At 39.1% G+C, this 27,325-nt stretch overlaps 1 protein-coding gene across 2 annotated transcripts in view; it reads right to left on the reverse strand.

Moving 5' to 3' along the window:
- LOC139755071 (SET and MYND domain-containing protein 4-like) overlaps positions 1 to 20,851 on the reverse strand; it is a 40,250-nt gene extending 19,399 nt beyond the window's left edge. Inside the window, exons 1-8 of one of the 2 annotated variants that reach the window (XM_071673139.1) lie at positions 20,516 to 20,851; positions 17,870 to 17,969; positions 13,674 to 13,811; positions 11,065 to 11,239; positions 9,822 to 9,978; positions 4,965 to 5,120; positions 1,812 to 1,982; positions 303 to 450 (exon numbers count right to left, since the gene is read on the reverse strand). In XM_071673139.1, coding sequence (XP_071529240.1) covers positions 303 to 450; positions 1,812 to 1,982; positions 4,965 to 5,120; positions 9,822 to 9,978; positions 11,065 to 11,239; positions 13,674 to 13,811; positions 17,870 to 17,969; positions 20,516 to 20,679 — 1,209 coding nt within the window. In that variant the 5' untranslated portion in view covers positions 20,680 to 20,851. Of the gene's footprint in view, positions 1 to 302; positions 451 to 1,811; positions 1,983 to 4,964; positions 5,121 to 9,821; positions 9,979 to 11,064; positions 11,240 to 13,673; positions 13,812 to 14,018; positions 14,156 to 17,869; positions 17,970 to 20,515 lie in introns of those variants that run through there. The other variant, XM_071673140.1, reaches the window with a different exon arrangement.
- Positions 20,852 to 27,325: the final 6,474 nt, after the last annotated feature.

Here is a 27,325-nt window from a genome sequence, read left to right on the forward strand (position 1 = left end):
CACCTGCATTAACCTACCCCCAAAACATGAAGCATTTCTGACCCAATTCAATGACATCCCATTTCCCAAAGGACACACAAATATATACTCATGAAACAACTGCTTACTCACTGTTCATTCCCACTGATACATGCAGTGCTGACTAACATTTTTGCTTTATCTTTCTAATCCATAAATCTTTTTCCTTCTAACTTTCAAATAACTCAAGTTTTTAAATTTTCTTATTCATCTCTACATCTCAATTAGCATGACAACAATTTAGGTTTATTTCCATAATCAATTTGAGAGAATGGGAGACTCACCAGACAGTATTGAAGCTGATCCTCAGGAAGACAACTTTCAAAATGGGGCATCAGATGGTATACTGATCGGTACCCATCTGTCAAATTTGGCCCATTGTACACACCTTTTTTTCCTACTCCTGCTATTCTTCCTTCTGTTGTCTCATTCCTGAAAGACAAAATGCAGAAAAATTAATACTGTATAACAGAAGCATGTCAGGTGTATGCTGAGAAAAAGATGAATTTTAAAGTGTTTTGTAATTACAATCTATTCATTTGTCTGTCATATAAGAAATGGGAGTGAGTGGCAGGGTGACTTGATAATTTGCCAATGAAACAAATAAGTGAGATATATGGGAGATATTGACGAGGAGTGAGGGCTAATAATTGAGAGATGTACAAGAGAAAGAAGCAAGGAGGTCAAGAGGAAGGTGCAGGGGTTGAAAAAAGAGGGCATATGATAGTTGGGGTGAGTTAGTAATGGTAAACTTCAGGGAGAATAAGATGCTTTGGAAGGCAGCCAAAAATGTGAGAAAAGAAGAGGAACATCTGTGAAAGAGGCAAACAGAGAAGTGGTACAAGGTAGTGATGAGAAGAGTGAGATAAGGAGGTGGAGTGAGCATTTTGAAGAAGTATTGAATGCATTTAATGATGGGGTGGCAGATGTAGGGTGATCTGTATGTGGCATTTATGGATCTTGAGAAGGCATATGACATGGCAGAGAGATGCCCTTTGGAAGACTTTACAAATATGTAGTGTGGACACAAAGCTACTAGAAGCAGTGAAATATTTGGTACAAGCAAGAAGAGAGGAAAGTGAGTGGTTTCAGGTGAAGGCAGGTCTGCTGCAAGAGTGTGTGATGATATGATGGCAGTTTGATTTGTTTATGGATGAGGTGGTAGGGGAAATACAAGCATGGGTCTTGGAGGAAGAGGCAAGTATGCAGTCTAGAGGGAGTGATGGGGCTTGGGAAGTAAGTCAGCTGTTGTTTCCTAAAGATGCAGCTCTGGTGGCACATTTGAGTGAGAAACTGCAAAAGTTGCAAAAGTTGGTAACTGAATTAGGGAGTGTATGAAAAGGGGAAGATGAGAATAAAAGTAAAGAAACTTTGGAGAGGAAAAGCCAGTAGAAGGGACTACAAAAGCCGAAATGAGTGAGATGGCGTGTAAGGGGGTGAAATTTCTGAGAGCAAAGACGAATGGGTGTAAAGAGAGGTTCTTATTTGGGAGGGCAAAAATGGGTATGTTTGGGGACTGTTATCAATGCTGTTTCCTGTGGGGTGGGGTAACACTGGGAATGGATGAAGGCAAGCAAGTATGAATATGTACATGTGTATATGTTGAAATGTATATGTATGGGACTTAATGCAAGTTTTCAAAATTCTAAGTAAATTTGACTCTAATTTATGTAGACATTTTTGAAGTACAGAGTAATACAATTATAAGAACAAATGGAGTGTTGATAATGTAAATCATGAAGACATGATAATATGTAACCTAAATGTAATTACACTCTATCATCTGGGCTTACCTGATATCACAATAAAGTTTCCAACCTGCAACTAGAACCACTCTGAGAGCAAGGTGTGCTATTCCCACAGATGAGAGAATGTGAAGAATACCACATTCATACTGGTGCCATGTTCTTCCTAGTTCTCTGCATTCTTCCTTGCAGAAAATTGCATCACAACAATACTTACACCTAACAAAAGAAATTTCATGTAAGTTTTATTTAGACTATCAAAAGTAGAGAGGTATAAGTTTGTTGAGTATTCCTGGTAAATTATATGGGAGGGTATTGATTGAGAGGGTGAAGGCATGTACAGAGCATCAGATTGGGGAAGAGCAGTGTGGTTTCAGAAGTGGTAGAGGATGTGTGGATCAGGTGTTTGCTTTGAAGAATGTATGTGAGAAATACTTAGAAAAGCAAATGGATTTGTATGTAGCATTTATGGATCTGGAGAAGGCATATGATAGAGTTGATAGAGATGCTCTGTGGAAGGTATTAAGAATATATGGTGTGGGAGGAAAGTTGTTAGAAGCAGTGAAAAGTTTTTATCGAGGATGTAAGGCATGTGTACGTGTAGGAAGAGAGGAAAGTGATTGGTTCTCAGTGAATGTAGGTTTGCGGCAGGGGTGTGTGATGTCTCCATGGTTGTTTAATTTGTTTATGGATGGGGTTGTTAGGGAGGTAAATGCAAGAGTTTTGGAAAGAGGGGCAAGTATGAAGTCTGTTGGGGATGAGAGAGCTTGGGAAGTGAGTCAGTTGTTGTTCGCTGATGATACAGCGCTGGTGGCGGATTCATGTGAGAAACTGCAGAAGCTGGTGACGGAGTTTGGTAAAGTGTGTGGAAGAAGAAAGTTAAGAGTAAATGTCAATAAGAGCAAGGTTATTAGGTACAGTAGGGTTGAGGGTCAAGTCAATTGGGAGGTGAGTTTGAATGGAGAAAAACTGGAGGAAGTGAAGTGTTTTAGATATCTGGGAGTGGATCTGTCAGCGGATGGAACCATGGAAGCGGAAGTGGATCATAGGGTGGGGGAGGGGGCGAAAATTTTGGGAGCCTTGAAAAATGTGTGGAAGTCGAGAACATTATCCCGGAAAGCAAAAATGGGTATGTTTGAAGGAATAGTAGTTCCAACAATGTTGTATGGTTGCGAGGCGTGGGCTATGGATAGAGTTGTGCGTAGGAGGATGGATGTGCTGGAAATGAGATGTTTGAGGACAATGTGTGGTGTGAGGTGGTTTGATCGAGTAAGTAACGTAAGGGTAAGAGAGATGTGTGGAAATAAAAAGAGCGTGGTTGAGAGAGCAGAAGAGGGTGTTTTGAAATGGTTTGGGCACATGGAGAGAATGAGTGAGGAAAGATTGACCAAGAGGATATATGTGTCGGAGGTGGAGGGAACGAGGAGAAGAGGGAGACCAAATTGGAGGTGGAAAGATGGAGTGAAAAGGATTTTGTGTGATCGGGGCCTGAACATGCAGGAGGGTGAAAGGAGGGCAAGGAATAGAGTGAATTGGAGCGATGTGGTATACAGGGGTTGACGTGCTGTCAGTGGATTGAATCAAGGCATGTGAAGCGTCTGGGGTAAACCATGGAAAGCTGTGTAGGTATGTATATTTGCGTGTGTGGACGTGTGTATGTACATGTGTATGGGGGGGGTTGGGCCATTTCTTTCGTCTGTTTCCTTGCGCTACCTCGCAAACGCGGGAGACAGCGACAAAGTATAAAAAAAAAAAAAAAAAAAAAAAAAAGTAGATAATTGTGAAATATCTTAAAAGATACAAAAAAGATAAGAATTAAAGTTGGACAACTTTTCCACTATAAACCTCAAAACATGTGAGCAGCAATCAGACAAGTTAAAAACATAAGCAAAGTCATGTCCAGAAAGCAGTACAATTCCTCCTGTTTTGATAAGGAATGTGAAGTTTGTATTTACTTATCAATCTAATAAAGTTATCTGAATGTTTATTTGTCTCCATTCAAGTTTTATGGGCAAGCAAACCCACTGGGAGCAGTCTGAAGTGTTACTTTTATGAGAGAGTTCTTTCAGCTATCGTATATTCTATCTTCCATCACAGTTATAATGTACAACTTCCAAAATCAACTTTCTTACTTAATGATTTTTATTATGATTGTGAACATCACCTAGACAAGTCTTAAAACAGAGTCTACTCGTGCAAAAAAAAAAAAAAATAAATAAATCTACGTAAATCATATCTATATTCAACAAAGAAATTCTAATACTGACAGTAACCATCCTTGAATGAAAAGAGGCATCTAATGCAGGGAAATCATTTCCAAACAAGTTCTGGTAAAACAAAAGGAATACCACATGGATGAAAATGGCAAGGTGGCCCCACAAGTGGGTTTTGGGGCTTATGTCTGAAAGGAGGCCTCTATCTGGCTGAAGCCTGAGTTAGTTTTGTAGTATATGATTTTATACAATTTCCCGGCATGTTCATCGTCAAAAAATGCCTCATTTGATAAGCTGAGGTTCACAGTCCCTTTTGTTCACTATCTGATATTGCAAGATGGAACTAAAAAAGCCATAGTGTGACAGGCAGTAAACAATATGAATGAGATAATACAAGTTAAATATAAAATTCATGAAAACTGGAAAGGATATCTTAAGCAAGCAGAAGAGGAAAAGATAAACATGTGATGTGTCAAACAACGCACAAAATCATTTTTTGGCATGGTATTACTAATATGCAGTAACATCAGGGAATGAATTCAAATTGTCTCAAGGATTTTTAGTACGATCCCTCATGATTGTGAGAGAAATGGAATTATGTTAAGACACACATAGGCAGTTTGCCTGCCTGCCTTCTCAAACTTCATACGATTCTCCCCATTTTTGTATTCTTATTGTCTACCATTACTTTTGCCTTTCTCTGTTTTCCTTTTTCCTTATACTTTTCATACTAATACTCATTCTATTCTATTTTTTCTTTTTTCAACTGTGAAAACTGCTCCACATATAAATGCTGTTCCAACATCCAGAATTTTTCATCAAAGGTTTCAAGCAATATCAATGTGTTTTCAATACTTCTAAGGTATGAAAATAGTAAAAAATAAAGTCTGAGGAACAATGCATGGACCAGCTTCCTAAACATCAGAAAAAGAATATATGATAAAAGAAAGCAAATAAATACAAAATTGACTCAACTAAATCAACATACGGTACTGGATTGGTGGCTGGAGTGAAGCAGGTATGACAATGTGTGTTAAGATATTCTGGGAGGAGGATGGCTGCATATGGTTTCTCCATGAACACTACTGAACCCTTACTAACAGCATCTGCAGCAACAATGTGACGACCATATTTGTCATTCACTCTGAAAGAGGAGAATTTTCTTAAGAGATGGTTTCCACAAAGGAGGCAAGGATGCATACAGTTGAGCCATCCTGTATAAATGGGTTTGGAGTTGAAAATAATTCATACAGATAGACAGTTTGAGACTTTATGACAGTTCATGAACCTGAAAAATTGAATAAAAACCTTGTACTCTAAACTGTTGAATAATGCAGATAATCAGTTAAGAAAATTCTTCTAGAGTAAAAATATCTATTTAAAACAAAAAGCAATTATAGGTAACAGGTGGCAGGCAAGTACCAAGGAAGGAGGTACCATCACTATAAGTATCAGGAAAAATGATGGTCAGTATTGTGAGCCAGCATTTTCCTGTCGCATTTTCCTTCCCGACCTAAGTTGCTGTCTTTCTTTTCTGCCCCATACATACATAGGTTACTGAAACTCAGTCCACAAAGACAAACTTTCTCTCCATCTCTAATGTAATTCATATGTAATTCACAAGATTCTTTATCATAAATGAAAAAAATTCCTTTATCCCTGGGAATACAGGATATAAGAAAACTACCTACACATCTGCTGTAATTAACACTCATGGGCCCCATCTTCTGAACATTCTCTACTGTCATACAACTTCTTAAATCTATGTACACTGTCTTCATTAACCATGTCCTCAGTCATTCTATTTCATTCATTCATCACCCTTTCATTATAAAAGTACTTCTTTAATCTTTCTTAACAAGTTTCTTGCTTGACTTCATTTTATGCCATCCGTTACCCTATCCATACATCTCTCAATGACCTACTAATTGTCAACGTTCATAATCTTTTTAAAACAACTTTTGCAATCAGGTCACCCTCATTCTTCTCTTCCACGGTGGGCAAATCTAAAGCCTCTAGCCCTTCCTTGCAACTTAAGGGCTTCCTCTAAATTTTCTCTATTAGAACTATGTGCTTCTTTAGGTGTGGTGATAAAACTTGAGAAGTGTTTTCTAGTTCTAACCTTATGTAGGATATGAACAGCTTTCTAGATATTTCCTCATCTGTATACGGGAAAGTTATATGAATATTTGCAAGCAGGCAGTTTATCTCCTTAACTGTTCTCCTATGGCTAAGGAAGATGTCAACTTCTAAATTCTTCTCACACAAAGAACTCCAAAGCTTATTTCCAGATAGATTAGAATCATACTGTGGCCTTTTATTTTGTCCCATCCTCATTACTTCATGTGTCAAAAGAGGCAATCAACCAGGCAGAAGTTGGGTGCTGGTAAGCATCCCCTCCTTGTATTATCACATTCTGAAAAGAGGAACAGAAGAAAGAGCCATGTGATGATTTCTTCTTAATGGATTGGGCTGAATGTAAACAGGATAAGAAGGGAGAGATAGGTGCTTTGTTTGAAAAGTAGAACCTGGATATTCTTATTATGAGTGAAACTTCTGAGTGAAACTAAGTTAAAGGGGATGGGGTAAAATGGTTTGGGAGTGTTCAGGCAATAAACTGTGGGAGCAGGATACGGTCAACAGCAAAGGAGGGTTAAGTATGACTGCTGAAGAAGCTGCAGGACCATGCTTACAATTATAAGGAAGCAAATTCTTGATTGGTGCAGGTAAGAATGAAAGTAGCATACAAAAGGAAGGGGACAGCCAGGGTTTATACATCTGGTAGCAACAGCAGTGAAGAAGAGAAGGGCTTTTTCTGAAAGAGATGAGTGGATACTTTAGTGATTTTTATGAAAATGATTGAATCCTCTTCCTTGAGGATATGAGTCCAAAAACAAGTGCTATGACAGTTGATGATGTAATTGGGGGCATGAGATACACAGTGTAAATGAAAATTTTCTTTTTAATAATGAACACACTTGAGTTTTTTCTCCCCATTGCCTCTGGGAAAGACTGTGTTGGAGTTACCCTTTGACAGTGGCCTGTCAAGGTTGAGGCACAAAAGGCTAAGAAGTGGCACTGGAGTCTACCAGTTTATGCTGGGGAGTGAAAGGGATGAGCTACTGAGTGGGATGGTGCTCATTGTACATGGGATGACTGGTAAGAGTAAATGGAGGGAGCCTGTGCAGAAATTTAAAAGCTAGAGTTTAGATGTGTTAGGGATTGGGGAAACCCATATCCTTAGGCATGGTGTATGGACTAAAAATGTAAATGATGAATGCAAGTTATGGGAGGGTGTGGAAGAAGGGGTGGTAAGGATGGGAATAAATGAATATCATAAGGGATGAGGAAAAGTACAATATGCAATTGTGTTGTCACCAAGAGTATGGGAGGGTGTTACAGAGCATGAATGGAATGGGTCAAGAACAGTGTGGGTGAAAGGAAAGACTGGCAGTGTAAAGTTTGCACAGGTATGTGTATGTGCACCTGTAAATATGAGGACTGTGCAAAGTAAGGATGAAAAGAAACATTTCTGAGGATATCCGAATGACCACATAAATGGTTTTGAGGAGAAAAAGGGGGTAGTACTGGGTGATATGAATGCGAAGGTGGGATGTAATGAAATTGGGGGGATAATCAGTAAATGGGGAGTACCTTGAGAAAATGACAAGGGAAGTTATCTTGTGGATGTATATACTCAGAGGGGTTTATTCCTTGTAAACACCTTTTTTTTCAGCACAAGATAATCTAAAGGTAGATATGGCTGAGAAATGATGGAAGAGAAGAACAAGAGGGTTTGACTGACCACTTGGCAGTGGATGAAAGGTTGAGAAAGGTTGTGCTAGAAGCTAGAGTTGTGAGGAGATTCTTTGGAGACTAACCATTTTCTGGTTCTTGTGGGGATGAGGACCAGGGAGATTTGGAGTTATGATGTAAGGAAGAATGGAGAGGTAAAAGTGCTGGCAAGTCTGAAGATAAATCAGAAAGAATGCAAGGAGGAATATGAGAGGAGGGTGACCGAAAGTTTAGATGATAGTGCAGTAAATGAAGGGATGCAGTCATGTGTGAATGAGGTGTTTAAAATATTTAGAAAAATACTGTTAAAGGTTGCAGAATTAGAAGTTAGATATAAGGTCGTGAGACATAGGGAAAAAAAAAACATGTGATGGATGGATGAGATTAGAAATGCTGTGGAAGAGAAGAAAAAAGCATATGGTACATTGCTTGAAAGAAATGTACCAGTGGAAGTTCAGCAAAGAAAGATGGAAAAACGTACGATGTGTCAGCAGAATGTCAAGCTTGATAGAGAAAATCAAAGAAGAAGATGATTTTTGGAAGAAAGATGTGTGCAAAGTTTAGGGAAAATAGGAAACTGTATGGGAAAGAGGTGGATGTAAGAGTGGAAATGTTAATGTGAGAAGTAAGGAAGAGGAGCTGCTGGACCAAAAGGAGGATGTGAAGGGAAGATGGAAAGAGTATTTTGAAGAGCTGATGAATGTGGGAGAAGGTGACACAGCACCTGTTATGTTGATGGATATGAAGGATGGAAGGAAAAAAATACAAGTGCAAGGGCCCATAGTGAGAAGGGAGTTAAAACGGGCAATAACGAGGCAGAAGATAGGAAAAGCATCTTAAGTGGATGGGATTATGGCTGAAATATGGAAGAGAAAGTGTGATAAGAGTGGATGAATTTGAAAAGTAACTTAGCATGGAAACAATGTTGTGCCTGAGGATTGGGTGAAAGTTATCATTATTCCATTATTCAAAGAAAAACGAGCTAAGGGTGTATATAGCAATTAAAGGGGAAGCAGCAATTGAGTATGAAAAAGGTCTGCGAAGTATACTGGGAAAAGTATATGCAAGAGTGCTGAATGACAAAGAGATGGAAGTGACTGATTGCAGAATAAGTGAGGAGCAGTGGAGTGTTAGGAAAGGTTGGGGATGTGTGGATCAGATTTTTGAGGTGAAAATGACTGTGGAAAAGTATCTAGCTAAAGGCAAGAAGCTGCATATGGCTTTTGTGGATTTGAAGAATGTGTATGACAGAGTTGAGTGGAACACTTTATGGGATATGCTAAGGATATATAGGGGAAAACTGTCAGATGGTGTGAAAGCTTTCTATAGAGAGGCAAATGCATTTGTAAGAGTAAATGGAGAGTTGAGCGAAAGTTTCGGTATACATGTGGATGTCAGGCAGGGCTGCGTAATGTTACCATGGCTTTTTTACATATATTAATCTATTTTCATACTTGATCACCATTTCCTGCATCAGCGAGGTAGTGCCAAGAAACAGACAGAGAATGGCCCATCTAATCATATACACATATATATACATAAACGCCCATACACACACATATACATATATATATACATATCAACATACACAAATATACATACACATACACAGACATATACATATATATACACATGTACATATTCATACTTGCTTGCCTTCATCCATTCCTGTTGCTATCCCATCCCATAGGAAACAGCAAGGTAGTGCCAGGGAAACAGTAAAAAAAAAAAAAAAAGGTGAAAGCAATCCTTGGAGAATGTTTAGAATAATATGGTTATCCGTAGAAATAAGGAAAGCATTGCTGTTACTAGAATAGCAGTTCTAGGGTGGAAGCCTGTAACTACCCACTTCAGATGGCATGTTACTGTGTGAATGAGGGAAGCTTAGGTCAAAAGTTCAAATAATCCATGAGAGAAGATATCCAATGGGGCTTACCTACACGGTAAAGATCACAGGCTCTCTACACCAACCAATATAGAATAAATAATTCATAAAGATGAATTTCTGCCTATCTTACAGATGATCTAATCATAACATTAAATATCCTACCTCATTTCAAAAGCACTGGTCATGTACTTGACATATGAGCTCTCCCCTTGGATAAGGGATGGGTGCTCCAAAACATCTTGACTACTAGTCACTTTTTTTGTCAGGATAAGATTCATTACTTTTTGCTCAAGGTCTGCCACAGCCTTTTCATATTTTTCTGAAAGATCAAATGGTCCTTATATTAAATAATGTAAACTACTATATAAACAAGAATTTTCAAAGTGGCCTGTTAAGGGTGAGGCACCAAAGGCTATAGAAGCAGCACTGGAAGTCTCTAGTTATGGAGACCCTATAGCTGTTGTCACCTCCTTGAAGGAGTTCCAGATGGAAGAGGCATCAGAGATATAGATTGATAGCATGGTTTAGTAAACTACTATATGAACAAGAATCTTCAAAGTGGCCTGTTAAGGGAGAGGCACCAAAGACTATAGAAGCAACACTGGAGTTTTCTAACTATGGAGACTCTATTGCCATTGCCACCTCCTTGAGGGAGTTCCAGTTGGAACAGGTGTCAGAGATATACATAGATAGCATGGTTGAATTATCTCTGAAGAGTTATCATAGTGGAAAGCGAAGTGGCAATTATAAGAATCATACTAATAAAACTGATATAATGAGGTGGTGGCTGTGTACCAACAGCGAGGAAAGAAAAGAGCAAGTAAGAAAAAAGGAAAAATAAAAAAATCAGGCATGTGCACTGTAGAAGATGTAGAAAGTACAAAAGCCAGGCAGCAATGAAAAGGTGTAAATGGACAAGAAACAAAGAAAGCAAAATAAGAAAGATGAAACAAAGAAATTCCAAAGAATAAAATGCAGAAGAGGCAGTTGGTAAGTCAAAGTCATTTGGCATATCTAGTACAAGCAAAATCAGTTTCCAAAAAAATAATCTGGCAAAAGTATTCATAAGATCATTTTCATAACACTGTGGAGGAAGCTGCCAACCAAATTCCAGTGTACAGACTAATGACAACACAATTCCCAACACTAATATGATGGAATAAGGAAAGATACTTGAAAGCAGTGCAGGGTTGCCAAGCCCCACTTTGTCACATGCATAACTGGTATTTCAATAAGTATGTCAAAATGTATATTTAGTCAAAGTCTGTCAGATGCATAAATCATTTCCTTACAAAAATATCTAACATTTGTACATGAAGTAAGGGTGAAAAATGATGAAATGGTCTCTTCTCTCCAAATAGCAATACCACTTCTTCCGTTATACAAATGAAATTTAAGTAAATACCTCTAGCCTCCACAGGAACACTCTGGAAATACTCTTTGCAACTTTCTAAAGCTGTTTTGGCCTCATCTCCTTTTCCAAGAATTAGGCAGCAATGGCAGCGGCGAGTTAACACCTTGTGTTGAAGAGCTGCAGGATACCCATTTTCTTCTGCTCGACTCATATCTTGAAGAGCTTCCTGTAATTAGAAAATATACTTCAACATTAAGTATAATAAAATGGAACATTCAAAGGATTATCATCAAGGTTTATTCCAGTGCATCTGAGAACTTCTAGGGTCTATGACAACTAAGAGCTTATCTAGTAATTGCTATTATCTTAATGACCCTTGACCATAAAAATAATCTTGCTTGTGGAACCAATAAATCATTGTGATTTGGTTCAACAAAGACACGCTGAGATATCTATAATATCCCTTGTTTTTTTTATCAGCAAACCCTTGTGGATATCAGCTTTCAGATATTTCAAAGTCAAGAACCTTAGTAAACAAAGGCTATACAAAGCATGAAAAATATATGAATGCATTAAAACAGACAGCTAATAAAATGACAACACTCTATTTTAAGTTCCATGGGGTGGATAGGGTACATACAGCCACTGAACATCCTCAACCAATGCCAAGTATGTTAAAGTGAGACATGGACATCCATACTTAAAAATGTACTTCTTTCTTTCCACACAAATCTGAATCATCAAAAGAGTCCAACATTTTTGTCTGCAACATTTTTCTCCACATCAGTTAGCCAGCAGCTAAACAAGATACAACAGAATCAGTCTAGGTAAGTAAAAAATGTATCCACATAGAGAAGGCATCAAAGGCAATCCCCAATAATACACAGTAACTAATTCATCATAAAAAAAAAATGCATGACAATTCAAGCTAACTGGTAATGCTAACCCCAATATATAAATTACCTTAAATGGAGGCAGTATAAAGAAAAAAAACAGGCAGGAAACAATCTGATTATACTACAACCTACTAATACAAAACATAAAAAACAAAGGATACATCTTCGTGACGAGGCAGAAATGAAGAACACACACTAGACATGTTTAAAAGCCGAGGCGGGAGCAGATAATGAGTCAGCCAGGCTAAAGGAAGAGGGAATTGTTGGAGAGGTGGAGGAGATTCATTATGATGTGAGATGATCCTGAAGACAACTTACATCATACAATGGACATTCCCTGGGAAGTAGGCATCATGCTCTATATGAGTTGTCTTGTAGCATCTGTAAATCAGCCCTTAAATCTTTTTCCCTTAAACCATCTTTATTAAAATCTAAAGATTCTTTAGGCGCCTTTCAGCAAAAAGGATTCATTCAAATTTTCTTAACTCTAAAATTACATTCAGTTAATCAGGGATCTATGGGTAGTAGGTGAATTCGAAACATTATCAACACTCGATTTCACTATCTCTTTCCTTAAAGCTGAGAAGGCAAGGTCAATGGAATACCCTAATCAAAGCCATCCTATTAACCCTGTGTATATACCACGGCCTACCTAGGTACCCATTTTATAAACCAGACCCTTGGGCATGATGGACAGCTGGGTGGACTGTGGACCAACTGCTGTGACCAGGATTTGAGTGTATCATGGTTGGCAGCACTAACCACTACATCTAAGAGGTCCCACCTTGAATGATTATATCCTCCAATATATCGCTATGAACTACTTCAAGATTCATTAAGAACATAAAATACATATTTTTCAAGCATGTGGAAAATAATGCTTGCACAGATGCTTTCAAGTATCATGAACACATTCACTGCATGTCATGCAAAACTGCAATCTTGCTGCTGAGCTCCACAGAAATTTGCAAATCATGAAGGCTCAAGAAGGGGACATCAGTGCAATTACCAACCAACAGGCAGAGCAATGAAATAGTGAGCAGACCATCATTGAACCAATGACAGGAAATGGTGGCCATTATTCTGATTAAAGAACAAAAATCAATATGGAGTGCTATAAAAGAAGGCATATCCTTGGAATCAATGGCATAGCATAATGAATGAGTTAGAAACCTCAGTTAATGCAACACAGGAATCATACACAAGAAAATGTATCTACCACTTCCTGTTCACCTTTGGTTTGATATGCAAAAATGAAGACATCCAAATGAAGAAATCATAAAGGAAGAATCAGGTACTTAGAAATGGCAGGCACAGTAAAGTAAGGGTAAGAATGGTAGAGCAAGACATAACAAGAAAGTGGACACAGTCACAGAAACAAGACTATGGTGCAATCATGAGTGTAGACTACTAATCCATCTGCAAGTGCAAATATGCACAAAACTTGGCAATTAATGCGAATATAATGTTGTTGAGGAATCACTACCCTTTATCTATTAACTACAATGAATTTTTGCATTGCATCTTAATCACAGTGTCTGTAAAAATCCTAGACAGCCCCAATTATTTTCAAACACAATACACAGCTATAGTTCATTGTGGGTACAAGCTTAGATCAATCTCATGGTGAAATCATAATAGATCTGGTTGCTGAGACTGGCGTTTCTAATAGTGTGAACACCAGCAACCCGTCTCAGTGTGCTCAAGCCATCTTTAGCGAAGGAGGTTCTTTCTTTACTCACACTACCTATTCTGTTTTCATACCTCATATCTGCCCATCTGGAAGAGTACAGCAGAGCGATTGGCATATGCTAATGGCAGAACTGCGGAGTCTGCTGGGGCCAAGCGAAGGCATTCTGTAAAGCTATCTAGTGCCTCTGCATCTCTCCTTTTCAGGTAAGCCTGAAAAGAAATGTATGATATTAACTTCCAAAATACAGGGCTCAATTCTATAATGTTACCACATTATTACACTGCCATTAGTAGAACCTATCAAAAAACTTTTTTTCTTCTAATACTTGACATTTTCAGTACTGCATTTTTCGGTTCCAAACTTCCACATCAATGCATATATAACGGTTATCCAAAAATCTATTCAGCACTACAAACCTTTATGTTAATGAGGGCAATTTTAAAGTTTAAGCATTAAACAGCAGAGATATGAACACGTATGGGTCTCCTGCAACTTGAAAAGCAGGAAAATGGTGGACTCCTCTGGGGCAAGAAGTCCCTTAACGAGACTGTTCTCCAATTCATCCACTGACAGTAGTACAGCATTGCTAAAGGTGACTCATGGTGTTCCACAAGTAGGCAAGGTTCAGTAATATGAGAGAACTTGAGACAAGTTGAGATTAAAAATTCATGAAGCCTGGAAACAAGGAACATGTGAATATCTGAAACATGGGCCCAAAGATTTTTGTCTGAATGCATAATCTTATAAGGTGTTTTTGCATACCTAATGTAGCTTTAAATGTTATTGAGTGCATGTACATAAATCTCTCTCTCTTTCATACCAATTCATCTAATGAATATTTACAGAAATAAGTGTAATGAAAAATTCTTCATAAATCCCTATGATTTATCATGTACAAAGCTATATTTATCTACTACAAACGGAATCTACGTAGATGTAAAATCTGGCTTGGAAGTAATGTATCATGCACAGGTAATGAGCATGGTGAAGGATGTTGGAGTTGCACTTTTGGGACGTTTGCCTGTTGTGATGTTTGGCTCAAGAGTTCTTGTATGATATAATTTCTTTATGACAGCATAAGTGTACTTGTAAACTTAACTGGGATATCAAAAATAATGCAAAAAATTGAAAATTTTCTAAGACAAAATCTTCTAGATTTCTGATATCCAAATTTTTGAAGATGTAGCTGTTTATACGGATGATCATAATATCATGGAACTAATAACATATGGAAAGTGACGAGAAAAACATAAAACAGCAACACAATATATAAGACTGATGAACATGTAATTTCATAAAAAAATAGAATAAGATTAATGACTTATTTGCAAATACAAACTGGACTGATCTTCTCAAAGACAAACATTTAAGTAACAAAAAACACCAAAATATTTCATGAAGGATTACTCCAATTAATCAAAGGATTAGTTGGAAGTGTTTCCAAGTCACATACTCTGAGGATCTGCTAATTTTTCCCTTCAGACCATCAGAGACATCCTCCTTAAAGGAACTAGCTGAGGTGGCTAAATGTGCACTGATGTAACCAAGATGAGAAGAGAGGAGAGATAGGCAGCTCGTTTGAGGAGAGAAATCTGGATGTTTTGGCTCAAGAATAAATGGTCTGAGAAAGTCTTAGGAGTAAAGTCAAGGGTTCGTGAGAGGACAGCAGTTAAGGAAGGAGTAGCACTACTCCTGTAGCAGAAGCTGTAGAAGTGTGTGAAATAGTATAATGAGTGTAAATTCTAGAATGATGTGTGTAAAAACAGAAGCGGATAGTGAAAGATGGGTGATTATAGGTGGTTATGCACCTGATCATGAGAAGAAAGATCATGAGGCAAGAGTTCTGGGAGCAGCTGAGTAAGTGTGTCAGCAGTTTTCATGCAAGAGAGCAGGTATTGGTGATGGGCGACTTGAATATGAAGGTGAGTAATGTGGAAATTGATGGTATAATTGGGGGGGATACTCATTATCATGAACAAAAATGGTGAACAGCTTTTGGAGTTGCATACTGAAAAAGGACTGGTGACTGGAAATGCCTGGTTTAAAAAGAGGGACACATAAATGTATACGTATGAAAGTATGATAGATGGTCAGCAGGCATCACTTAATTATATATCAATTGATTCGCATGTAAAAGAGAGACTTCTGGATATAAATGTGCTGAAAGGGGCAGCTGGTGTGAAGAAATACCATGAGAGATTGAGTGTAGAATGGCAAAAGATGAGAGTAAATGAAGCAAGGGAAGTGGGTAAGGAACGGGAGGTATTTGGGGAAACAGTGCTGGCATGTGTGAGAGATGCACATGGCATGAAAAAGGTGGGAAGTGGACAGTTAAGAAAGGGTAGTGAATGGTAGGATGAAGAAGTAAAGTTACTAATGAAGCAGAAAAGAGAGGCATTTGGGCAGTACTTACAAGGAAGGAGTGCAAATGATTGGGTGATGTACAAGAAAAAGAGGAGGAAGTCATGAGAAAGGTACAGGAGCCAAAAAAGATGGCAAATGAGAGTTGGGGTAAGTAACAGTAAATTTTAGGGAGAATAAGATGTTTTGGTAGGAGTTTAATAATGTGTGAAAAAAGAGAACAAATGGAACATCATGAAGAGGGCAAAAGGGGAAGTGATAATAGAAAGTGATGAAGTGAAGAAGAGATGGAGTAAGCATTTTGAAGGGGTGTTGAAAGTATTTGATGATAGGGTGGCTGATGTAGGGTGATTTTGTCAGGATGGTATGCAATGTGAGAGTTAAGGATAGTGGTTTGGTGAAGAAAAAAGATGTGGTGTAAGCCTTATGTTAGATGAAATGTGGTATGGTGACTGAAGTAAATGATATTACACTTGAATTTATCAAGAAGAGGGGTAACTGTGTTCTTGATTGGCTGGTAAGGAGTTTCAGACTGGTGGAATGCATGTATAGTGCCACTGTCTAAAGGCAAGGAGGATAAGGGTTAGTGTTCAAACTGCAAAGGTATAAGTTTGTTGAGAGTACTTGGTAATTTGTATGACTGAGAGGGTGATGGCATGTACAAAGCATCACTTTGGGGAAGAGCAGCATGGTTTCAGAAGTGGTAGAGGACGTGTGGATCAGGTGTTTGCTTTAAAGAATTTGTGTGAAAATCCTTGGAAAAATAGGTGGATGTGTATGGATTCAGAGAAAGCATATCATAGGGTTGATAGAGATGCCCTGTGGGAGGTCTTAAGAATATACAGTATGGGAGGAAAGATGCTAGAGGCAGTGAGTTTTCATCATGGGTGTAAAGTACATGTATGAGTAGGAAGAGAGAAGCATAAATAGTTCCAATTGAAGGTTGGTTTGCAACAGGGGTGTGTGATGTCACCATGGTTTTAAACATGTTTATGGACGGGGTGGAGGGAGGTAAATGTGGGTCTTGGAGAAAGGGGCAAGTCTGTGGGGCTCAGAGGGCCTGAAAAGTGAGTTATGTGACGCTTGGAAGAATGTAAGAGAGGAGAAAGCTGAGAGTACCTGTGAATAAAGGCAAGGTTACTAGGTTTAGCAAAGCTGAGGGACAGCTCAGTTGGGATGTGAGTTTCAATGGAGAAAATTGGAGGAAAAGAAGCGATTCAGACACATTTGGGTGGACATGGCAGAGAAGGAAATCAAGGACGTGGGTTTCTTTATGTTGCCATATGAAAACATTCATATAAACAAAAAAACAAGTAAACATGTAAAAATACAAATCGTTGTTTTATAAATCATACAAAGACAAAGGCAATGGGGAATGTGAAACAACACTTGGAACTACGTCAAGTATCATTATGATATGACTTGCCCATGGTAACAGATGGAGGTCATGACAGGTGAAGACTGCCAAAAGGGGCAGTCAAAAGACACAAGGTCATGCTGAACAATATAGTAAATCATGCTAGTGTTAGTTGGAATGTCATGTGGAGTGAAACTATTTGACACAAAAATCAAATATCTCACTGAAAACTAAAAATTCATGACTGGCACGTTTATCTACAAGACCTTATTAAGTACACTGATAACAATGAAAAAACTGACTTTATACTCTTATAAACTGATGGTAATAAATGAAAAAAGATTTTATATCTTAAACAACAGTACCACCTTTTTTTTCTTTAAAGAAACAAGAAACAGTTATGTAAATGATCATATACTATACACATACCTTGCAACAATACAATAACATTTGGGAGCTAAAGCACAAATGTGTTAATATTCCTCAGGCTACTTAAAAGCGTGAAGATCCTACTGGTACACTTATAACAAATAGACACATCAGTAATACCTTTGATCCCTTATTTTTTGCCTGTAGTGCTAATGACTCTGACTTCCCATGTTCAGCACATTTTTCATACAAAGCATTCAGAAGATCTTGAATCTCAGTCCTGAGAGTGATGAAAACATCAATTAATGACAATTCAAATCAAAAGGAATAAATATCTTTTTTGAAGTATCAACAAATATCTCCATAAAACGTAAACCATTACTACATATCTAACCAAAAAATTTTCAATCCCATGTCTTGACAACATCATTTGAAGAACAAAGCCACAAAAGCAGTCCAGGAATGAATTATCATAATCAACCAGAAATTATCATCCTATGGTCTTCAAGGTGATCGCCTAAAGAGGCATACCTCTAAATATTATAGCTTAAGGAAGTCTTATGAGAAACAGCGAGGGTTCACCTACTTAAGGACAAATCAATTAGGTACTACTGGTCACTAGGGAGATAATATCCTTGCTTACAGACCTTGCTATACTCACATGAGATCCTTGTATGTATTACACATCCCAATCCCTAATTCTTTTCTGGCTGCCTGCATAGTTATACCTGGTTAGTAAACTATCTGCTGAGGAGGAGAGATAGCTTAGGAGGAACAACTAATGAAAGGTAACTGAGAAAGGAGGGGAATAATATACACTGGTAGGCATAATCCTATACATCACTCTATCCTGGAAATCCCACAGAGTATACATTGCAAACTCTGCTTCCTAAATGCTGAGGATGTTGTATGGATAACAAAGTTTTTTTCTTGTGAGCAGTTATATCATATCTACAGAAGTCTTATTTATCTCGACATAGAGTACTACTTGTGCAACTGGAGTGGATCTTCTCACAGTCTGCAGACACCGAGGATTTAAAAGCACTCCGCCCAATTAACTCTCCAGCTATCACTTCTCAAATACCCCTTTCTGTCCACTGTGATGTTGCCACAGTCTCTCTCTTGTCTACAAGTACAGTATTATTTCCAAGTACAGTACTATTTCTGTAACTGCTCCCATGACTGGTTCACAGTTTCTGAGGAGAGCAGTCACATAAAGGTTGACCATCTTGACCATCAAGATATTTCCTCCTTTCCTTGAACAACAGTTGTAAAATTCACTTCCTCCCTTTCTTGTTTCCCTCTTCCTATAATCTTTTTTCCATTAACAGTCAGTTTTACAATGAGCTCATATCAACTTCTTCCATATTTTCCACACAATCATACTCTTCATTGTGCATTTCATCATGGATGGGACATATCTTTGCCTCTGTATTGTCAAAAGAAAAATAAATAAAAAAAGTAAAGGTCAATCATATTTCAGTACCCCTTTTCTCCTCATAACAGGTGCTTTTGAGAACATGGCCACATACAGGGTATATGCACTAATTAACAGAGGAATTCCTGGGAAGACTCAAGTAAGCAAGCATCGAAGCCACCTTGCAAGCTTCGGTCACTTTTCTAGACAAGTTTTGATATGAAAACTCTTCTTTTTTTTTACATATGTATATTTTCTTTTACATGTTACAGTGCTCTTTGTTCTAATGGTTCTATACTTACACTTCCTCGGCAAGTCACAGGATCCCAACCTGCATAAAAAATGTACTAAAATTTCTGTAGCTCTTGGCGCTGTCTCGTTATTTCTGGTGGAAGATCGGTTGCTGCAAAGAGAGATGTGCATGTCTTGCCACCCAGCCCACTGGACTGCACCCAGTAGTATTAATGTTTACTTGTGAAGGTCTTTAGGCTTTCACCTGTCACTTTTTCTCATCCCATATCTATGTACTATCACATGAACTGGGTTTACAATGTACAGCCCAGTGGAAATCCCTACTTTTTCCCATGGGGGGTCAGGCTTGGCTCAGCTCTCATGGTTCACTGTGGTGGGTTAGCCAGTGACATAGTGGAATGCTTGTTGCCTGTAACTGGTGCTTTTAGTGGACACTTGGCTGAATGATCCTTCTCCCCACTGTACACTTGATCATATATTTTCTTCCCTGAATTTTGAAGTTCAGTTTAGCAAACTGTTGTCAGTTAAAGAAACAGCACTAATCATTCCTCAAAATTTCATATTTATAAGTTGCTTTTAGTGTTACCTCTTCACAAGCCTCCATGCTTCGTTCTCTCTCTGAGCCTAAAAAGTTGCCTTTCAGGGTCTGGCTTATAACTGAACAATCATAGGCCACACCAAAGTTCGTATATTATCACTTTGGCTATAACCATAACTGAGATTACTATAGGTTTGGTAAAAAATGTATAAATGTATTATCTACTTTCATAAAAGATCAATTCAGCATTTTCCCTGATATACATATATGTTATCACCTCATTCAAAAGCATAATGTTCCAATTCATGCTCTAAAGATTTTATTGCTAATATCTAAACACATCAGCATTGTCCAACACAATCAGTCAATGTTCACGGCATAGAATAGCATAATACTGAACTAAGCTGATACACAACCCTAGTAAGATAATACTAATATATGCTGTGTATACAGGGGATAATATGGATCAAATAACCGTAAAAAAATATACAAAATAACCAATAAACACCTCACCTAACGTATCCTAATCACAAAATGTCTAAAAGAAATATACCAACATTCAAAACTTCACAGCAGAGGCAATTCTGCCACCCACCAAAGAACTGCTTGTCCCACTCACCTTATGCTGATTTTCACATCAGCATCGTACCGAACCTCGGTGTCTAAACAAAACTTTATTTTATCTAAAGGTGTCTTTCTCTTGCAAAAATCCTGGATGGCTCCTGTTTTGACCACTACATGTGTCAATCGATCAAACAGAGGCTGGCAGCTGTACATCTCCATGTCTTGTGTCGGCAAGACACACTCGTCAAGACTCCTTCTACAGTCCTTCGACCAAGGGCGTGAGTAGAAAGAAAAAAATTCACACTACACATACACAATTCAACAGGTATGTCTTCTCTCCAGCCCGGCCTCTACGGTGCCAGCCGCCCAGCTGACAGCCTGACAGCTGATCGCGTCATTATCGTATATTCTTACGCCAGAAAAAAAAAACTATCGTACGTCTTTCCCTATAAAAGTATCGTACTTAACTACTGTCTTTTAACTCTGAGACAGACCAATGGCTTCTAACTTTTTTTTTTAAGTACTTTTTTTTCCTTTACACAAGGCTTAGTTTTTACTAAAAGTACCGTATTTAATTACCGTATTGGTAACTGGAGTTCCATTTACGAAGAAAAGTGACGGTCCACTGTAACATTAGTAAAGAATAAGAATATTACCAGCAGAATATATATATATATATATATATATATATATATATATTTATTTATATAAATTCATTTATTTATCTATTTTGCTTTGTCAGTCTCCCGCGTTAGCGAGGTAGCGCAAGGAAACAGACGAAAGAATGGCCCAACCTACCCACATGCACATGTATAGATGTAGAGGTAATTGTGGAAATGCCAAAATATCTGATTTCTTAACCTTACTGTAATACACTCTGATATTACAGCACACTATAATCATGAGGCAGACCTAATGATAACCGGCATAAATAATTACTGTATGTAGATAACTTTAGAACAGCGGCTGCAGTTAGTGGAGTATGGTAGCATCCAGGGATCATGTTGTGCCGGTGACAAACGTGACATATCCATGATTAAATTGTAGTGACCCACTTTCCCTCCACAAAGAGTTACCCAACTGGCGACGCCCTGACTTGGTTGCAAGTCACGGCAGGTGACCTCACTTTACCTAATAAACAATTCTCAGATAAATGCAGGGGCGTATCTGAGTGAAACAGCGCCTATGGCGAGCACTGAAATTGCGCTCCTGGCTTGATTAAAAATGTACATACAGTGGATGTGTATAAAAAATATATACAGTGTAGTTATAATTCGTTGAAGAGTTAGGCCAAACTTAAATTTATATAAACTCTTAAAGACTTAAAGTTTAAGACTGATCAAAATTGTAACGTAGAAGCGGTATTGCAAGTGACAGTAGCCAAAAATATTACTATAGTTGAAAAGTAGGCGAGTTTCTTTTTTTATCTCACACAAAATCAAACCGTTCAAAATGTCAATCGGGTAACATAGGTCAAAAAACAAACCTGTTGAGTGGCGCCCTCCCTCCCTCCAGGTAGCGCCCAGGGCACCTGGCCTACCTGCCATACCCTAGATACGCTACTGAAAACAAACCTGTTGAGTGGCGCCCTCCCTTCAGGTAGCGCCCAGGGCACCTGCCCTACCTGCCATACCCTAGATACGCCACTGGGTAAATAACTGTGGTGGGCCACCTTTACAGCCGCACGGGTAATAGTTACCACGTGATCTTCATCCATACTCGTTGTTAGGCGGTGGAGGATCGAAAGATGCCGCTGTAATACTAGGTGACCTGACCCTTCCCCCATAAGAAAAGCCGCTCTCAGTATATCCGGGTTTCACCGCCAGGAAGGCCGTGAGAGACAGTTGCCTCGCTCTGGGGCCACGAGTGTACCACTCCAGTGCCTCAGTGACGTCTTGGCGATGGGACACCAGACCCAAGCCGCCCTTCGGGTACCAAGAGAACTCCAACTGTGACTCGTGAAGTTTCATCTCCCTGGCAGGTTTCATTGCGGAGCCTCCTCATCTCCGACGTCGTCCACCACCTTCGGCAGGACTCGCGTGGGACATCGCCTCCGCCCGTCACATCGCAGCACTGTGACAACAAGGGACCTTCAGCCATGCCCAAGGCACGTCCTAAGCACAAACTGACAGCCTCCACACACTCCAGGAGCCGCAACACGAGCCAACGCGCCCACTCCCCCTACAGGAGTTCTAACGTAGACCAGTCAACCACACACACTAAGTGTGTAGAATCTACGTGCTCCTTGCTTCATCTCTGACACCAAATCGGCTCCACTGCCAAGACTATCCCTTATTTTCCAACCTGCCACAAAATGTCCTCTCCTTTCTCACTATATAGTTGGACACCTCCAGTAGCTCATTGTCCCTTGACTATTTCACCTTATTTACCTTAATCAAGGAAGGCATATTTGTTGTTGTTGTCTAACGTTTTCCCGTGCCCCCTCTCTCACTTATGCCAATCCAATCAGAACACTCGCTAAAAATCATAATCAAATTATCATCATTTTGTCTAAGAGACGACCTGACATTTCATGTCTGACGACCCGCACCTTTTTTTTAAGTCCCCTCCATCTGTCAAGTTCGGCGTCCTCTTTAGGATTTCATTATTCTTCTGAGCATACATTATTTTCAATACATTAGAGATTTTGTTGGATTCAGCTATATAAAATCTGATGTTGCCCAAGGGAGGACGAAAGCTCACCACGTACGTTCTAGAATTATAAGGAAAACAGACATTGGAATTTTATTTTTCCAACCTTCTCAGGCACAACAAACGTGTCTAGAAATACTGAAATGCCAAAAGAAAAAATGAATTAATGCTGAATGAAAATATTTTGCCAGCTAACGTGCGAAACACCAAACATGCAACATGTATTACACAAGTGGAACAATGGCTCAAGAAGAGAATGTCATCATTACAGAAATATTACATCATTCCAACTCCAGACAATGGCTGGTCGATAGAGTGGGTACCTGGCATGAGCAAGCTGTGTGTGTGTGTCCATTCTCGCATTCGTGAGGCAGCGCCAAGAACACACAAAAGAAATGGCTTCGGTTTATAATGGAGTTGTTATTTTAGGGTTGCCTCAACTGCTGTTCGACTCCGGTTGATTTTAAGGTGCAAACAAGTGATAATCATTGTATATGGTGCTATTCTCTCATTGTCATAAAGAATGAGCTGGAATGAAAAATTTTACTTAAAGGTGCCTCGTTCTTATCAGTTTACGCAAACTGATTATTCTCCCCCACCCCCTTTTCAATTATGGTGGAGAGTCAGGGCTTAAGTCACTACGAACCCAGCTTGTATATATATATATATATATATATATATATATATATATATATTTTTTTTTTTTTTTTTTTTTTTTTTTTTTCATACTATTTGCCATTTCCCGCATTAGCGAAGTACCGTTAAGAACAGAGAACTGGGCCTTAGAGGGAATATCCTCACCTGACCCCCTTCTCTGTTCCTTCTTTTGGAAAATTAAAAAAAACAAGAAAGGGGAGGATTTCCAGCTACCCGCTCCCTCCCCTTTTAGTCGCCTTCTACAACACGCAGGGAATACGTGGGAAGTATTCTTTCTCCCCTATCCCCAGGGATAATATATATATATATATATATGAACTTGTAGACCACGAGGGAAAATCAAAGCGGGAAGACTTGCTTTAGAGCTTTCGTGTATTTCAACACATATTCAGAAGCAAAAGTAACAAATCACAGATGGAGGAAAATATACAGAGATACCAGTAGATATTAACAGGATCACATCTTACACGGTACTGAAGCAGGCAGTGAGTGTAGTATGGGAATCCCCCGTGGAGTCAGAGGAAACTCAGGCAACAGAACTGACCCTACTCCACTAGTCAGTGTGAAATAAATGTAGGATGACTTCTGCGAGAAGGGAACGTATCGTGTTTCATTTCCCTATGGATTAGAAAGAATTTACTTGACCAGCGCTCAATTTTTGAAGAATGGAATGTATTTAGAGAAGCAGTGATGGCGTGTGAAAGAGAGGCATGTGGCATGAGAAAGGTGGGAGATGGGAAGACTAGAAAGGGTAGTGAGTGGTGGAATGAGGAGGTAAAGTTTTTAGTGAAGAGAGGCGTTTGGTCGATGCTTGCAAGGAAGGAGTCCAAATTACCGAGAGATGTATAAATCCCTCTGTATGTGGCATTTATGGATCTGGAGAAGGCATATGATATGGTTGATAGAACTGCTTTGTGGAAAGTCTTAAAGAGTAAATGGTGTGGGAGGTAAGCTGCTAGAAGTAGAGAAGTTTTTATCCTGGGTATAAGACAAGTGTACGAGAAAGGAAGAGAGGAGAGGGATTGGTTCCCAGTGAAGGTCAGTCTGCGGCATGGGAGTGTCATGTCCTCATGAGTGTTTAATTTGTTTATGGATGGGGTGGTTAAGGAGGTAAATACAAGTTTTGGAGAGAAGGGAGAGTATGTAGTCTGTTGTGGATGAAAGGGCCTGGGAAGTGAGTCAGTTGTTGTTCGCCAATGATACAGCACTGGTGGTTGATTCAATGAGAAACTGCAGAAGTTGCTGATTGAGTTTGGAAAAGTGTGTGAAAGGAGAAAGTTGAGAGTAAATGTGAATAAGAGCAAGGTTATTAGGTTCAGCAGGGTTGAGGGAGAAGTTAGTTGGGATGTGAGTTTGAATGGAAAAAAAATGGAGGAAGGAGAGTGAGGCATTGGGTGGGGGAGGAGGCGAAGGCTCTGAGAGTGATGAAGAATGTGTGGAAAGAGAAAAATGTAATCTTGGAAAGCGATAATGGGTAAGTCTTAAGGAATAGTAGTTCCAACAATTTCATATGGTTGTGAGGTGTGGGCTATGAATAGAGTTGTATGGGAGAGGGTGGATGTGTTGGAAATGAAATGTTTGAGAACAATATGTGGTGTGAGGCGGTTTGATCAAGTAAGTAATGGAAAGGTAAGAGACATGTGTGGTAATAAAAAGTGTGGTTAAGAGAGCAGAAGAGGGTGTGTTGAAATGGTTTGGACATATGGAGAGATCGAGTGAGGAAAGGTTGACAAAGAGGATATATGTATCAGAGGTGGAGGGAACAAAGAGAAGTGGGAGACCAAATTGGAGGTGGGAGGATGGAGTGAAAAAGATTTTGAGCAATTGGGGCATGAACATGCAGGAAGGTGAGAGGCATGCAAGGAATGGAGTGAATTGGAATGATGTGGTACACCGGGATCAATGAGCTGTCAATGGACTGAACCAGGTCATGTGAAATGTCTGGGGTAAACCAGAGAAAAGTCTGTGAGGCCTGGAAATGGATAGGGAGTTGTTGTTTCTGTGCATTACACATGTCTGGTAGGGACTGATTGTGAATGAATGTGGCCTTTTTTATCTATTTTCCTGGTGCTACCTCGCTGACACAGGGGGTGGCGATGCTGTTTCCTGTGGGGTGGGGTGGCACCGGGAATGGATGAAGGCAAGCATGAATATGTACATGTGTATATCATGTATATGACTGTGTATGTATATATGTTGATATATATATGCATGTGTATGTATACATGTGTATATGGGTGGATGGGTCTTTCTTTGTCTGTTTCCAGGTGCTACCTTGCTGGCGCAGGAAGCAGCGGTCAAGTATAATTATTATAGAATAATATATACATATATATATAATGTTCACAATTTCCTGTGTTACCTAAGCAGTAACAGGAACAAACAAAGAGATAGCTTTGTCTTTTTACACTCATTAGCTGTCGTGTATGATGAAGCAAAGCCAGAATCCCTGTCCATTACTATATCCCTTCCTGTGGTTTCCAACTCCTGCTTCATATCCTTTGGTTCAGCCCATTGGTGGGCATCATCCTCTGTATATCACATCACTCCAATTTGCTCCATCCCTTACACACCTCACACCCTTCTGCATGTTCAGGCCCCAAACCTTCAAAGCACTATTCACTCCATCCTTCTACCTCCTCTTGAGTTTTCCTCTTTTCATTATTCCCTCCAATTCTAACATATAGACCCTCGAAGTCATCTTCTCCATACATCCAAATAATTTCGGCACATCTCGTCAACTCTCTCATACATACTTCTCTTCTCTTACTGTCACCTCTTTCTTGCCTTATCATTTCTTGTTAAACCAACCCTCCTTACACCACATATTGTCATAAACATTTCCTTTCCAACACATTCACCCTCTCTATATTTTTGCATTTTCGCCCAAGGCACACACTCTGCATTCATACAGCTCTGATGGGACTACTATTTCAGCAAATACCCATTTTTGCCTTTAAAGAATGTGACCTCTTTTTCCACACATGCCTCAGTGTACCCCAGGTCTCTTGTCTACTCATCCACCCCAACCCTATGGTTCACTTCAGCTTCCATGATTCAAATCCCAGCCATGTCCACTCCCAGATATCTAAAATATTCCACTTTCTCCAACTTCTATCCAATTAAACTCACACTCCAAATAATGTGTTTGTCTTCACCACTGAACCAAATTACTTTGCTTGTGTTCACATTTGCTCTCAAACAAACTCTGTTGTGTGGTGAGATGTTTCTTCTGAACACTGTGGGTTGAAGAATGGTGCCAACTCCATGGTTAGCTGTCTTTGCTGTGTGAGTGAATTCACCAAGGACTTTCCCATTTGGGATGGAGTAAGTTCTTTTCTTGTTTGTTTGAAAAATGTAATTAGATATCAGGAAGAATGGTGAAATTTTAGAGAAAGTAGATGTTAAGATGAACCTGTGGGAATGCAATGCTGGCTTTGTTACTGAAAAAACAGTTGATATACAATAGATTATATTACTGGTGACAACTAGGGAAGAGAACTAAGAAAGTAGGATGGTGGTCATAGTAACAACGTTAAAGGATAAATTTACTTTC

Source organism: Panulirus ornatus, chromosome 18 (assembly GCF_036320965.1).
Source record: "Panulirus ornatus isolate Po-2019 chromosome 18, ASM3632096v1, whole genome shotgun sequence".
NCBI lineage: Eukaryota > Metazoa > Arthropoda > Malacostraca > Decapoda > Palinuridae > Panulirus > Panulirus ornatus.